Here is a 16533-nt window from a genome sequence, read left to right as displayed (position 1 = left end):
TATCTTAAGGCGCAAAACATGTTGACCGTTGTTTGGGTGGCTTTGAGATAATTTCTCGCCCCCATTACTCCTAGAAAGTGTTTGAGCATTACCTCATTTTATCACTTTCAATCTGTTTTTAATCTTGGTCCTATCCCCTTTTTGCCTATTAAATGAGAATTGCCTGTCGGGATAGAGAACCAATTTTAACTTTCTCCTGCTCTTGAATCACTACCTGCCTGTAGGTCTCAGTCTACCATGGCAGTTACTCTAAAAAGATCTCCGGCAAAGAGCCCCCTAACGGGGAGCCCGTCAGACATTGCAGCACCGGTCTGACGAGGAGCACCCCAATGACGAAGCATGACATCCGAATGGATGTGTGAGGGCTCTTGCTCCTAAACCATAGGGTTTCCCTTCTTCTTCTTTGCTAGGAACAGTGTATTCATTTTGTCTATTGTGCATGGATGTATGCATGCATGGGTGAATGTGGGTATGTGTGTGTGTGTATGCGTGTGTATGTTTGTGCGTGTAGGTGTGTGTATGTCGGGGGTGTTGGAAGGGGGAGGGTGAGGGAGGACTCTGGGGAGTGGGAGGGGGCTGGGGGAGACCCCTATCAGTGCCAGGGAAGGAATTCCCTGGCACTGATAGTGCTTATCGCCATGGATTTTGTGGTGGTAATAAAGCCACGGAAACCGTGGCGGTGGGTGGGGTCATATCCAGTGGGAGGCCTAGTGACATCCGACGGGCTGGAGACTGTAGTCTCCAGCCCGGTGGTCGTTACCGCTGTGGCAGTCGGTGTGGTACATTGGCGGTTTGGCTTTTGCCAAACCGACAATGTCATAATATGGCGGTATGTACCACCAGCCTGTTGGCGGTACTACCGCCACTATAACACCGACCGCCGGGGTCACAGTGACCCCCTAAATAACTGAGTATGAAAGGGTGCAGGAGAATGCTATTTGGCTGTGCTATTTTCATAGTGCAAAATGCTTCCTCACATCCATTTTTAGACGCAAGGGTGCATTTTGCACTAAGATAATAGTGCCAAATGCCCACTGTGCCCTGTCTGGAATTCCAGACAGTTTAGCAGAATTGTAATCTATTTCTGCATGATTTCATGGAATCAAACTCCCAAAATAATGCCAACCCTTAGTTTAGTTTTGATTCCAATTCTTGTCTCTTATATCCACCACCCTTCACTTCCTGCCCCTTTATCTGACTCTTACCAGTTCCATTTCGTCCCTGCTTACTACCCTAATCACTGTTTTTTCTATCTCTCTCTCTTCCTCCTTCTTTGTCCCTTTTCTACCTTACTCTTTCTTGTTCTGGGTCTAAAGTCTGATGATGAGAAATAAGTCCTGGTCTAAACAAATTGAGTGGTTGTAGGGCTCCCCTGCAACTACCGGCTCAGATTAAGCACTACAAATAACTTTCCTAGAATACTTTGGGTTTGCATACATTTAATCAAAAAAATTAAACACTTTGCTTAAATAATAGAAACACTGTCCTTATCCGGACAATATCACCTCCTGCACGTTGACAGGACAATATCACTTCCCGCATGTAGACATGTTTCTTCCTTAGCTCCAGAAATGTAGATGTAGTAATTTGTGAAAGAGTATTATTACGCACAATATGAAATTTGATTTTTGTTTACTAGAAAAAGAAAAGTCTTGTTTATCCCCCTTTTTCAAATTTTCTCACAGCCTGCATTTACAGTCCTGTATGTAAAAGATGTGTTACTGTCTCCATCCTGCTCTCCAGCCAACTATCCAAAATAATTCTTCAAAACAAGCACTGACAAAGCTGGGCGACATTGTTTTTAGGTCGAGCATAGCAGCTCGCAAGCGCTGCTTTTCCGACATGTGGTTTCTATGTGGGCTTTTAACCAAGCCCACCTCACGCCCATCACTTTCACTAGTTCGTGGGCTTCCCTTTAAACAAAAAACCTTTGATGACATTGGTAAATGCTTTACATTTGTCCAGCCTTGGGGCGGTTTTGTCACCGCCTTAGGGACCGACCCTGTTACATGGATAAATGCACATTTGCCAATATGTTTGACTGCAAGTGAACTTCTTTTTCCTTTTGTGACTTTCCTTCATGCTCATGGCGGCCGTGGCACTTTGAATTGACTTGCTTATGTCAACTATTTTACTTTACATTTTCAATTTATGTGGCAAGAAAAGTCCAGTTAGGAATTTACAACACTAATAGCTCTAACTCAAGCAAACAGTAGACCCATTGCATTGCAAATTCTTATTTATAGTGTCAATCGGTATTGTGTGATCTCGAAGCTACCTGGTGTTTATAAGAAGAGTGGCCAGGGCACTCCAGTATTGTAGATCCTGATAATGTTCAGAACACTCTGCTAAACCCCGACTCGACCGGCACGGGTTGTTTTTCAAACAAAATTGAGGCTTATCATGGCCAGTACTCAGCTTTCCAGGACTATTTGACTTCTCCTAGAGACTCATGACAACCAGCAGTTCGTTACATGTTCCTATCGGATTTATATATACGTTATATACACCTGAAGCCTTGACAAAGTCTTGAAGACGAAACACGTGTTGGCTGTTTTGCTGTATGGACTTATTGTTACATTTGATTATCCTATTGTACCTCTGACCATTGATCATCATCTGGGTGTTCTGGATACATGGTCATTTTGTACAACGCAGTCTTTGTGATTGAGACTTCTACTACCTACTTGCATCTGTAATAAATCCCTACACATCATCTTCCAAGAACGGACTTCCAATCAATTCTTGAACATTATCAGGATCTACAGTACTGGTGTGCCCTGGCCACTCTTCTTATAATATATAGGCAACCACCCACTCCTTAGTGTGTGGCCCTCCGACACCTGTGGTGGCAGGTGTTTTTGGCTAGCCTGGCCGCCAACAATATATTTTTCACATAAATGACTATGCTCTGATCTTACAGCTGATATACCTTTTGCGGATGTGCAAGCACCTTTTGGCATTCTCCACCTTCTTCACTTGGCCTACCTGGTGTTTAGTTGTGCGATTTAGCATGGCAAGATAAATTGTGCACTTGTTTTTGATAGCACAAATTAGTTTGTATTGGTATTTGTGTCTCTCTTCATATTTACACATATAAAATGTATTCATAGCGTGGGAGCAAAATCAGACGTGAAGACTAAGCATAGTGTTAGAACAAAAACACGGCTAGAGACAAAAGGAGAGTACATATTGTTGCAGCAAGTAAGGGAACAACGAAATCAGATGTACCAGGCAGTCTCCAGTTGCCCTAGTATATATTTATGAATGTAACACAATACACAAATTAATGACAGTGTTACAGCAGACAGCCCAGGTTCTCTTGTCAGTCATGTCTTATGCTGGCAGGGAAAATTAGCAATAGCCCTTAGACGCAGGGAGAAAACTCCCTACTTGTTGGGGTCTTTGTTGCATTGTTTCACAGGAACAGCCTCCTGCTTTGGGGGTTTGTTCAAGAAAAACAAAAATAGAGGCCCACTCAGCATTAATTTCTGAACAAAGTGCTGTTGTCCTAATGACACACACTCTTTCACAATTTGCATTATTACACCAGGTAGAGTAATGAACAGACTAAATGAAATAGGCAGTGCTCTTCTGCCTTTAATTTCTAGTTATCTGCATCTCTATTTATATCAGTATAAAAAATGCTATCACAGTGCCGGCAGGGTCAACGTCCTTCATCAGGACTAACAGATTCCTATTTATCTATTAATTTATCCAGTCATGTGTCGTGTCATCATTAAAAAAATGTGTAACAAAAAAAAAACCTTTCCTCGCAGTTCACATTGATGGATGTTTTCACCCAATCGACTTAAAGTGTGTTCTTAATCCGGGAAAGGAGTAGGGGTGTCGCCTTGTAGTCACACATTTGTCAAGGATTCAACACCACTTTGTTGCTATTATTGCCCCTCTGCCATGGGCACTGAGGATCTACTAGTCCAGCTGAAGGCCGCCGAACCTGTGGGCATACAAACATCAACCAAAACTTGATGGGATAATAGGGTGATAAATTCCCAAAGACCATCCAAATTAATTATTTGTAATCCTGATAGAATAACTCATTAAATAAAATCTAATTGATTTGTGATTCTTCCAGCCAGTTTTAACTTGTAATGAGGAGGATCCCTTTTCCCTTGTAGAGCGGCTGGTACAAACAAGCTGCACCACTGAATATTATGGCACAAGGGGTGTAAAAGCATACCCTAGGACAGCAGTTTTCAGACTTTGTATTGCCACGCCCACCCAGTGAAAAAATAGAAATCATCAGGCCCTCCTCAAGATTTTTCACAATTATTCTATTAAGATGGCAATGTTTAAACATGTCTATACTCATGTAAACATTACAGTTATCTAACCTTTTTAAAAATGCTTAAAACAAAGCACATTTATCTGAAAAATACTTCTTTTGGCCAGAGCCTGGCACCCCTCTGGGATCACTTGAGGCCCCCTAGGGACGCCCGCCCCCCAGTTTGAAGACCCCTGCCATATGATGAAGCATGCCGGGATAAGTGGGTTCACAAATAGAGGAATCACACAAGAAGAAGGATCATTTTGAAGTTCATCTATCTGTGTGCATTTTGGGTTGATAGCTGAGTGACTGATTGGTGATCCTTCCTTCCTCTCACTTCTATGTGTGGGTAAATGGTATGGAAGTATGCTGAGTCTGCAGTGGCAGCGGACAGTGTCTTATTTGTGTTTTTTGTGTGAGGTTTTCATTGTCAGTTGCGGTAGTGTAGCCACGGGCTCTGTGGCAATCATCAGCGTCGGCTGGCAATGCCATGGTCTGCAGAATCAGGGCATGCAAAATCATCCGGCAAAGTCATCGTGTTCAGTGTAGTCGATTCATTTAGCTTAATTTATTTTCTGTAATGTGCAAAACACCGTATAACAACCTTCAAGTGTACAACAAATAACATACAAAACAGAAAATGTAAGCATGCAATTATTAAAAGTATTCTTTTTGATGGGAGCACACATGTCCCTTGCATTGTTTTACAGCCTTGCACCTCTATCCTGAGTAAAATCAACTGTAGTTTTCGCTGGTACCTCGATTCTTTGTGCCCAAAAATCACATCAGTTATGCGGGTTGAAGCTTAGGCTGCGTGAAAGGTGCTGAAATCGAGAGAGGGACGCTTTGGTCGATCTGGAGGGGCGGCCGAGCATGTGTTCCTGTCCATGTCGTGAGGCATAATCATGGAGAAATGGAGTCAGCATGAACATTTTTTGATCTGTGTTAAAGGACGTGCTTTTTCACTTCTATGACAAAATATTGCAGACAAAAAACTTGCATCTATAAAAATACTGAGGTCACAAATAGCGACTTTACATAGGGTGTGTGTAAAATGCAAACATGCCGACCACAATAATATAATGGGCAAAAATATCAACATAAAACGGATTTTAAATATTTAGCATTAACATTAACTTTAAAAATTGTATTTACTTTAAAAATAATATTATATTCAAAAAATATGTAAGTACAATGTAGAAAATATATATTAATAATTTTTATTCATTTGAAAAACAAAAATAAATCTAGATGATCCTGTTATCATTAAGTATTAGCAGAAGATACACAACACCTTCACTTATATTCTCTATGCACCCATAATAAGAGACCACAAAGTCAACCAATCTTCCAGCCTAGCTGTTTGTTCAAGGGGATTGAACTACTGGGAGAGGACGCAAAAGGAGAAATATAAATGGAGAAGATGCACTAGAAAGCATTGAAAATATGTGGTCCTTAGACTTTCAGCCACAATGCCTCTTGAGTGGTGCTAATCCACATGGCTAAATGTTACAATTGCATTATTATTGTGTGGTTGTTACCGGGAAATCCCTTCCTGTTGTACATGGTATAGGTGCTATTTTTATTTTTCCTAAAGTTCCCATTTGTTAGAATTTGTCTGTTCACTATAAAATGCAATAAATAGATGGCCTCCGCCATTCAAGGTTTTCTCATCAATAATTTTATTGCAATCTTGCAGTTATATTATAAATTATGTAATTGAAAATGTCATTACTAATGTAATATGTGGGGTAAGTAGCAGTGCATGACGAGGGCGCAAGCTGTCTTTACTGGAGTGAGTTTGGTGTGTACTGTAAGTTCATGTATATATATATCTATATATATATATATATATATATATCTATATATATATATATATATATATATATAGATATATATATATATATATATAAATATAGATATATATAAAATATATATAGTTCAAAATAAATGTACAGAAATAAGCATGATATGAAATAATTAAAATTAATAAACCTGAATATTAAGATACAATATAATTTTATAATTAAGAATACTGTAAAAATATGCATAAAAAGCTATAATAAAATATAAATATACTATAAATTACTGAACATTTAGAAAATAATTTCATAAAAAAGACAAAAAGTAAAAATATACTATAGAAATGCAAATAAAAAGACACAAATAAAAAAAGTTACGCTTTAGAGAGCTCAAATCCACTGGTCCCACTCCAAACTAGGCAAAAGTAGTGTTGAACTTTGTATAGGTCACATTTGCTGTTGCTCCTCCAACCTGAGCAACATAAGGAACGTATGGGACTTTGGAGAGGTCACATTTACTATTCTCACTCCAATCTGAGCAACAGTTAAGAAACTATTGGAGTTTGGAGGGGTCAGATTTGCTATTCCCATTCCAACCTCAACAACAGCAGGGAAAGTGTTGGATTTTGCAAGGGTCAAATACACCAATTTCATTTCTGAATTTAAAAAAAGGCTAAATATAGAAACAAAAAATACAGGAATATATTAAAATGTAGTCCATTTTTCACATTATATAACTCATATAATGAATTAAAAATGAAGATTACAACAACATTTAAAAGTATAATCAAAAACAAAACCTTATTAAAAAATATTTCCCAGTGTGTGTGCATCAGCTCTGCGTTTCCATAGGAAATTAGTTTTTTGTGTTGATATTAACTGTGGCCCCGTTTAATTAAACTTTCCAAAAGGGTGGTACTTTTTGACTAGTTTGTGCATGGAAAGTTTCAGGATGATCCATCAAGTGGGGGTGAGAAAAAAGGTGGGTCCCAAAACACAAAATCACAGTGCATTTTCCATAGACTTCTTTAGGCAGGGCTACATCAAAGACTGCTGAAAGGAATTACACCAAATTTGAAAGGAGGCTAGATCTTGGTGTACAGATTGTGCTCTGTGCTTGGTGTAAACCCGCTCATTAGTTTTTTGAGTAATTAAAGTTCAAGTATAATTGTATGTCGGAATGGTTGCTTTTGAGGGAAAATGGTGGGAGTCCCTCTGACCCAATTAAAAAAAATAGTGGGGCATATTTAAGAGCCACTAGCGCCTCCTTGCGCCACATTAGTGTAATTATTTTTATGCTAATGTGGCCCAACGAGGCCAAAATCCCCACGCCATATTTACTAAGTGTTGCAATGCAATGTAACCCTTTGTGCTACGTTATGCTTGCCCCAGGCATAATGTATGCAATGGGGATGTTCCCCCATTGGGGGGGGCAAAAAAATGACACAAATAAATCTAACAGATTTCTTTGCGTCTTTTTTTGGGCACTTTTAATGTCTGCTCAGAGCAGGCATTGAAAATGGAGAGACACACTTGATTAAAAGGAGCCTCATTGGGCTTTGCAGGATCAGCGTCAATATTTTTGCCGCTAATCCTGCAAAGCTCTGGACTAGTATAAAAAATTATGGTGCCAGTCCCCTAACTACAGCAATGGTACTCCATATTTTAAATACGGTGCACACATGGTGGCGTTCGGGGGGCACTAAGAGGCACAGACCCGTGCAGCGCCACTTTTCTTAAATATGCCCCAGAGTGTTGTGATTGGCCCAGTAAGCTTTTTTTTCTCTTGGGCCATCTCACTCCTGCGGGAGTGCAAGACCTGTAGGAGCAATCACTTTGATTGGCTTCCAGCAACATGAGAAAAATATTGCTGGCAGCCATTACAAGGGCTCAGGGCTTGATTTTGAGTTTGGCAGAGGGGGTTATTCTGTCACAGAGGTGACAAATATTCCATTTGCTGCATTATGATCCTATTATAGCCTAAGGAGATCGTAATACAGCAGATGGGATATATGTCACAATTGTGACAGAGTAACCTGTCCACCAAACTGTAAATCAGGCCCTTAGTCCCTATCCTGATTTTTTTTTTAAACAGTATATAAGGGTGCAGGGTAGGGATAACCTGCCCCCAGGCCCCATGGAGTGAGCCAAGGTTAAAAAAGAACGGCAAACCTGCAGGATTTTTCTGTGGGATCACAAACAAAAAAAAGAAAAATACGCCCGGAGTATCTTTGTTTCTTTAAGGGGAGAGGGGTGCATAGCCCCCCTTCCTGAGCTGTTTTCAGCCCAATAACTGCATTCCCTGGGGCCCCAACTTATTATTATGGGGAGAGGAGCATGTAATTTTTTTATTTTTCAAGGAGAGGGGGCCCTCACAGTCTCCCCTCCCCAAGCCTTTAAAAGGCTCAGGGGACCTTACCTGATACGGCTGTCACTTTTCAAAAAGGGGAGGGAGGCCATGCGCCCCGAGCCTTCAATGCCCCATCTGACCCCATCCCCTGTGGCTGGCACACTTGCTTTGTCCCAGGGAGCCCACCCTCAGGACACAGCAGTTTCCCTGCCTGCACTTGTGCAGGCAGGGAAACATGTACGCTCCTGCCTGGTGGGAGCATTTTTTAATCTCCAAAAGGGAGCAAACACAAAGTCTGTTTCCAGCAGGGGGGTGCTTTAAAAATGCTCCTGCCAGCTGGGAGTAGATTTGAGATCTGTTTTCTTTCCCACAGATTGCCCCAGCCCAGAAGAAGCAGCCTAAATAGATGCGTCCCCTGGGCAGGACAAGGAGCCAGCTTCAGCCGTGGGGGCCCTGAGGCTCTCCCCCGCAGCCCCTATCGTATGTATGTTGGGTGCCCTGGCTGGGCACTGGGGTGCCCAGCTATTTAAAAGAGGTCCCCTGAAGATAAGGTCCACGGGGCAAACTATGCTCGGGAAGGGGTGCCATGAGGCCCCCACACCTTTAAATTAGATATGGCCTTGTCAAAATGAGGCTTGGATGGTATCATCAGTGAGGTTTTAAATTATGTCAAAGAGTGATGTAATAAGTGCATGGCAGGGCGTAAGTTATAGTTAGCTCTGTGAACTATAACTGGTGAATTTCTGTGTTTTATTTTAAAGTTCATGACATGTTATGTTATGTTGATATGTTATGTTATGTAATGTTATGTTTTGTGGATTTGTAGAGCGCTGCTAATCACCCATGAGGCTGAGTAGGGCAGGTCTGAGCTGTGGAGGAGGTGATCATGCCTGTTTTGTCTGGAAGAGCTATGTTTTGAAGTTCGTTTGGAAGTCTATGAGGGAGGGAGAGCTTCTGAGGTAGTGCAGAGGTTGGTCCAGGTCTTGGCTGCAAGGTATCAGAAAAAGCATCCTCTGCTTCTGGCCTTCTTGATGCGAGGAAAGTGTGCTCTTGCCTGGAATGCACATTGAAGGTATCTGGTGGCTTGGTAGAAGTTGAGGCAGTGTTGAGTTACGCTGTACTGGTGTTGTGGAGTGCTTTGTAGGTGTGGGCGAGTAGCTTGAACTTACATCATTCCTGATTGGGAGCCAGTGGAAATTGTTGAGGTGTGGAGAGATGTGCATATTTCACAGGATGTTCAGGAGGAGTCTGGTGGAGATATTCTGGTAGTTTTGAGTCGGCATAGAACATGGTCTGGGATTTCAAAGCAGATGGCCTTTCCATAGGCAAGTCTACTTGATAAGAGACTGCATGACTGTTGTCTGGTGTTAAGTGGGATCCACTTAAAAATCTTCCATAGCATTCGCAGGATGTGGAAGCATGATGAGGCGATGGCATTTATCTGTTTGCTCATGGAGAGGTTAGTGTCCAAGATGTTCCCAAGGTTCTTGGCATGGTCCGTAGGTGGGGTGGTGGCCAAGTTCAAAGGGACGCTAAAGGGTGTCCCCAGGGGAGTGGTTGTTGCTGAAGATAAGGACTTTGTTTTTTTCTCTGTTGAGCTGGAGGCAGTTGTTTTTCATCCATGCAGCGATGTTGCTCATGCAGTTGGCAAAGTTTGCTTTGACTGTGCTGGTTAAGTCTGTAAGGGAGAGGATGAGCTGTGTGTCATTAGCATAGCATATTATGTTGATGCCATTGGCTCTGATGATGTTCACAAGAGGCGTCATGTAGATGTTGAATAGTGTTAGCTGAGCGACAATCTCTGAGGGATTTAAGAGATTAGTTTCTTGGGTTCTGAGGTGTAGGGGGGAAGACGTTAATGTTGTCACTTACATAGTCACCTAACTGTAGCACTACTTTAGTCTTTGCTTTTTTCAGTAAATTTCTAAGGTTTTTATTTTTTTAAACAAAAAAATATATTTTTATCCCACCTTAATATAACGTTAACTTAACTTTTGTTTTTTTCAGTGTGTTTCTCTATATATTACCAAATTACCGAAATTACTCTGATTGCTCGAGCGTAATCAAAATTCTGCCTCAGCCTAGCCTTAAGCCCCTTTTGATCTGGCTTTAGGCTAATCCGCTTGCTGGAATGTTAAATTGAACTTACTTAGCAGAGATGCTATCCTTTGTTTGGGTGACTACTCCCACATGATTTGAAAGGGTTGAGTAAATGGTACGAGATCTTGATCTGAATAATCTGTGGTTCACTCCAAAATCTACATTTGAGAAGGATTTGGGTTGCCATAATGAGGTAGACAACCATGGATTTAGGAACCTTGGGGGACTGAAGAGATTTGTCCCCCAGATCTTAAAATGTGAGGACGCAGAAAACAACATCCCACTTCCCCCCAGATTTTGTGATGGAATCTGATGATTAAACAGTGGCTGACAATATCCCTCTGAAGACATGCTGCTGACTGGAAAAGTCTCATTGAAGTGCTGTTACTTGTGGAGCAAACTCTGTCAAAGCTCCACGGCCACTTTGTTTTGTTAATTATTTAATTGCAGTCATTTATTTGTTGAGCTCTCCTAAAATCAGTGTGCTTATCAAGTCAGGCGAGCCAGTAGTGGCACTGACATAAAAATAGCATCTTAGCTGAGTCTCATCACTCCAATGACTGCAAGTAAATAATTAACAAATCAAATAGGTACGGAAGCCCCACATAGTTCGCTCCATGGGTTTCCGCACTTCAAGAAGACACATGAGGCATATATTCAGACAGACATGTTTGTCCGTCACTGTGTTTGACTGTTGATGCTAAACGGAAGAGAAAAAGATGTAGCCTTAAAATAGCTGAATTTCATAAATTACAACCAGTAATCCTGGACTCATGTCCTAGTTTTCTCACTTGACCAAATTGTGGGATCCACGAAACATCACTTTACGTCACTATGTATAACTTTTCCTAAACAACCAATCTGAGAGCACCTCGAAATAATTGAGATTAGGATCTGCTCGATCCAAAATCCTTACCTCATATTTAATAATAATGTAGGCCATATACACAGAATAGATGGAAAACATCCATGTTGTGTAACTCATGGCGATAACAGGGTATGGGGTAGTCTAGAATATTTCATGTTTAAAACATATAATTTTCTTTAAATGTATCTCAAACCATTGACCTAATCATCAAAAATGTTGAAAAAATACATTTTTCATTGTAGTCTTTATATTTTTATGATGCTTTTTGCCTGATTTACATACTTTGATGACCCAGTTCATGGTTTTGCTCCTAAAGCCAAGCCACATCATCGGCTAGGCTGCCTGTGCCCCGTCACACATTTAGGGGCATATTTATGATTTTTTTGCACTTTACTGTGCTGCCCTGCGTCAAAGGGAAAGGGTAGGAATGTGCTGTATTTAACTAATATGGTGTATTCCTGTCCTTTCCCCCTGTGCCGGCGCCCTTTTGGCAGCCTAGTGCCAATGCAGGCACCTTTTCACCTCGATGCATGGGTTCCTGCTTTGCATCAGGATTGATTTTGTGCAGGAAAGGGCACCTTACTGGGAGTATAAATATGGCATTAAGGCCATAGAGTCATTTTTTGCACGGGAACGCCTACCTTGCATTTCATTAAGGCAAGGTAGGTCTCCACTTCCAAAAAATGACTTTAACTCCATAAATTTGGCACTAGACGGGTCTAGCGCCAAAGTATAAATATGGAGTTCGTTTTGCACCGAATTAGAGTTAAAAAAATGACGCTAATTCGGTGCAGAGTATAAATATGCCCCTAAATGTGGTGGGCGAACCATAAGTTTGGTTGACATACAACCCACCAGTCTGAAAATTACTTACTGAATGTTGAAATGTATATCAGGGTAGTTAGGGAAAACAAAAAGTAAGGTTCTGATTTAGATCTTGGTGGACAAGTTACTCCATCACAACGGTGACGGATATCCCATCTGCCGAAATATAAATCCCATAGGATATAATGGGATTTATGTTTCAGCAGACGGAATATCCATCACAGTTGTGACAGAGTAACTCGATCACCAAGATCTAAATCAGGCCCTAAGTCTGGAAGAATGTTACTGCCAGTCTTAACCCTGTAGGTACTTACTTACAATTATCCATGGAACTTTTGCCAATTTGGTTATGCGTTGTAAGTCTCTACTGTGTAAAGAAATACAACTTCTTTGTTGATCAGGACCTGAGTGTCTTCCTACGCTGTACCACTCACATTCGTTGACAGAAAAATTGTGTTGTATTGATCGCAGCTTTGGGGATTTATCTTCATTGTCACCCATTAAGTTTAAATTCCGCTTTTCACAAATTGTGAAATAATCAAAGGGACATGGCTTGTCATTGCAGTTTCTGACTTTTTCCCTCTGTTTTCCACAGGCTCTTGGTGTTTGTGTTTGGAAGCATGTCGACATTGGTGAGGAGAGCTTAGAGGAAATTCGATAGAGAAAAATGACTCCTGGTCACCTGCTGGTGGACTAAAACTGCAATCAACCCGCTCACCTGCGCAAAATGGCTTTAATGACCACTTCTGAAATGAAACAAGCTGTTCAGCCGAGGGAAAGGCGTGATTCCCTAATCCTGGCACACTACAATTACACAGGAAAATTGACGCAAAGAGGGCCTGAGCCTACCCACATGGATGTTTCAAGCATAGCCTTTATGGTCATATGTAGCCTGATTGTGCTAGAGAACTTAATGGTGCTGATAGCCATATGGAAAAATAACAGATTTCACAATCGGATGTACTTTTTTATCGGCAACCTGGCCCTCTGTGACTTGTTAGCTGGAATAGTTTACCAAGTGAACATTCTCATGTCAGGCAAAAAGACTTTAAGCATTTCAGTGACAGTCTGGTTTGTAAGGGAAGGCAGCATGTTTGTTGCCCTTGGGGCTTCGACCTTCAGCCTGTTGGCTATAGCCATCGAGAGACATTTGACCATGATTAAAATGAGGCCTTATGATGCAAACAAGAAGTACAGGGTGTTCCTTCTGATTGGAACCTGTTGGCTTATCTCCTTTTCATTGGGTGCATTGCCAATTCTTGGCTGGAACTGTATTGACAACTTGCCCGACTGCTCCACAATCCTCCCTTTGTATTCCAAGAAGTATGTTGCTTTTTGTATCAGTATTTTCATGGTCATCCTGTTGGCCATTGTGATGCTCTATGCTCGCATTTACATACTTGTGAAGTCCAGCAGCCGTAAAGTCACCAATCATAACAATTCGGAGCGGTCCATGGCTCTCCTTAGGACCGTTGTGATTGTAGTGGGGGTGTTCATTGCCTGCTGGTCTCCATTGTTCATACTTCTGCTCATAGATGTCTCCTGTAAAGTGCAAGAGTGTGATATTTTGTTCTCTGCAAAATGGTTCATCGTGGTCGCCGTTCTTAACTCAGCCATGAACCCGGTCATCTACACGCTAGCCAGCAAAGAAATGAGGCGGGCCTTCTTACGACTTGTGTGTGGCTGCTTCATGAAGTCTGGTGTCAGTAGAACTTTGCAGATACAGCCAACCCCAGATTATAGTCGAAGCAAGTCCAGCAGCTGCAATTTTCCAAAGTCAAAAGAAGAATTGTCGCCCAGAGCTGTCCCTACATGTACTTTTGAAAAGAGTGAACCTTCATGTCACAACGGAAAGATGTGAGAGTATAAGTTTGGTCTGCTGCTCTGTGGACTGAATATGAACTGAGGCAAATTTCCAGTCATATTGTCATACAATAACTGCAACTGGAGGGACAATGAAAGTGGGAAACAATAATTATTCAACTCTATTTATTGCATGAACTATTTAGACGAATTTTTATGTGCAAGCAGGTCTGAACTCAGAAAGGATCTTTCTAGTACCATGTACCACTGTAGCATGCCTATAATCCATAGCATAATATTTGTCTGCAAGTGGAACAGTTGCCGACATGCTTAAATTCTTCAGATAGCGACATCCTTACCTTTTTATGTTCACAGGTCGCTCAATTGTCCACATCTGCCGTTTTCAGAGGAATCATAATTCTAATTTGCTCATAGGGAGTAGGCAAAATTATTTCTGTATTCTTTCTATGAGGATTCGATATTCCAAATGTAACCAATAGAAAGTGGGCAGTGTGATTCCAGGCACCTGGGAATCAGGCATTCCACATGGCTTTGGTGGATTTTTTGCGAAGTTCCTTCGCGTCCTTATACAGTTGCCATACGGAGGCGTTATGGAGGCGTGTCCTACTGTATGTGAAGGACTTGTTGTCTTTTATGACACAAGCGGGAGTTATTTATGCCTTTGGTTTCTCCTCTTTGTTTTCTGCCTCCCAGGCCTTCTATTTCACTTATATTAAGTTACTAAAGGGGGCATGCCTCTATTTATATACTGTTATCTAACCATAGTTGCAATACTAAAGGTAATTATAAAAACATTAAAAAATGAAGTTGAGTATGTTTTAACTTGTTGGACTCCAAGAGTGAAGATTCGTCAAATGCTGTGCACCCACATTGTTTGGTAATTCCAATTAACCAGACGTCAATACAAGGTGGACATTGGGACCTCACTCTGTGATCACCAACTTCGCAGGTAAATCTGTCTGCATTGGCCTACACACCCGGAAACCCATCTGTGCGCATGACAGAAAACCGAATACCTTCTTACTCTTCGTTCAACTGTTGCTTTTGAAAATATCAGAGAACGTGGCCCAGAGTGGAGTTATGATGAAGTGAGTGTAATCTTTGAAGGCAACGTTTTTATGAGTGAGTTATAGCGAATGGGTTTGCCCGTGATTATCGAGTGCGTTTTTAACCCTTTTAAACTCTTCCCACCGTTTGAGCATTCTGTGATGGCTCCTGCGATTGCACTGTTCTCTGTACTTTTCACGATCAGTCATGGCCTAGGGATTACTGATAATTGCTGCCCAAAGGGAGAGTTTTTTCATCCTTGCTTTACACGTTGCCCTCTGCCTGACCAGGAGCTCCATTCACCAGCTCGCTGTGCGTGGTGCTGAGCGGCTTTTGCGCTGCATGTTCCTGCGTGACACAGAACCCTAATATGGACGGCTGTTTGAGCCCTCTGAGCGCACGAGGCCACTGCGTTCAGCTAGCTGTGTGCTTCTTCTCACTGCCGTGCACAGATTTTAAGTTGCAGAGAAGCTATGGTGTCAGGGACAGTCCGCATCATGTCACCAAGTTCATTTAGAAGTATGTTACATAAGTGTATGTGTATCTCCCTTTGTTGACCCTGATATGGACTGTTGGGAAGCCAAGCCTGCAGTGGATGGTGTGAGAAATGCAGAATATTGAAGATAAATCCACAGGGAAAAATTAAGGGGACCTAAAAGCTATGGAATTGCACACTCAGCATGGTTGGCTTAAACAGTGGCGGCTCACCCGTTTGGGCCGAGGAGCGTCGCCCCCCGCGCCAGTAGCGGCAGCTGCAAAACCTTTGAAAGAAAATATAAATAAACTATGTTTAAACGATAATAACACCTTCGCTGCCAGGCCTTTTCCCCCTCCTGTGCCGAGCCTTTTTTTGGCTATTTGGGGCAGTTCGCGCTTAGGCCCTCATAACTTTTTGTTCACATAAGCTACCCACGCCAAATTTGCGTCCTTTTTTTCCAACATCCCAGGGATTCTAGAGGTACCCAGACTTTCAGCGCAATGGGAGGAGGCCTCTGTGACAATCAGACTTTGTGGGTTCCCCTGAAGGAGACCAAGAAATTAGCCAAAATACAGTGAAAAGTTTGTTTTTTTCAAAAAAATTGGAAAAAAGGGCTGCAGAAGGCAGCTTGTCTTTTTTTCCTGAAAATGGCATCAACAAAGGGTTTGCGGTGGCAAGATCACCATCTTTCCAGCTTTCAAGAACAGGCAGACTTGAATTGGAAAACCCAATTTTTCAATACAATTTTGACATTTTAGTGGGACATACCCCATTTTTACTATTTTTTGTGCTTTCAGCCTCCTTCCAGTTAGTGGCCAAAATGGGTGAGAAACCAATGCTGGATCCCAGAAAGCTAAACATTTCTGAAAAGTAGACAAAATTCTGAATTCAGCAAGGTGTCATTTGTGTACATCCTACAAGTGTTTCCTACAGAAAATAACAGCTGAAATA

General features: G+C 41.6%; 1 protein-coding gene across 1 annotated transcript in view; it reads left to right on the top strand.

The window, feature by feature from the left end:
* Positions 1 to 14879, top strand: part of S1PR3 (sphingosine-1-phosphate receptor 3) — a 29511-nt gene extending 14632 nt beyond the window's left edge. Inside the window, exon 2 of the mRNA XM_069227569.1 lies at positions 12829 to 14879. Within this exon, the coding sequence (XP_069083670.1) occupies positions 12961 to 14094 (1134 nt within the window). The 5' untranslated portion in view covers positions 12829 to 12960 and the 3' untranslated portion in view covers positions 14095 to 14879. The remainder of the gene's footprint in view (positions 1 to 12828) is intronic.
* Positions 14880 to 16533: the final 1654 nt, after the last annotated feature.

This window comes from Pleurodeles waltl, chromosome 1_1 (genome assembly GCF_031143425.1).
Source record: "Pleurodeles waltl isolate 20211129_DDA chromosome 1_1, aPleWal1.hap1.20221129, whole genome shotgun sequence".
Lineage (NCBI taxonomy): Eukaryota > Metazoa > Chordata > Amphibia > Caudata > Salamandridae > Pleurodeles > Pleurodeles waltl.
This window is presented reverse-complemented; position numbering and strand designations above follow the sequence as displayed.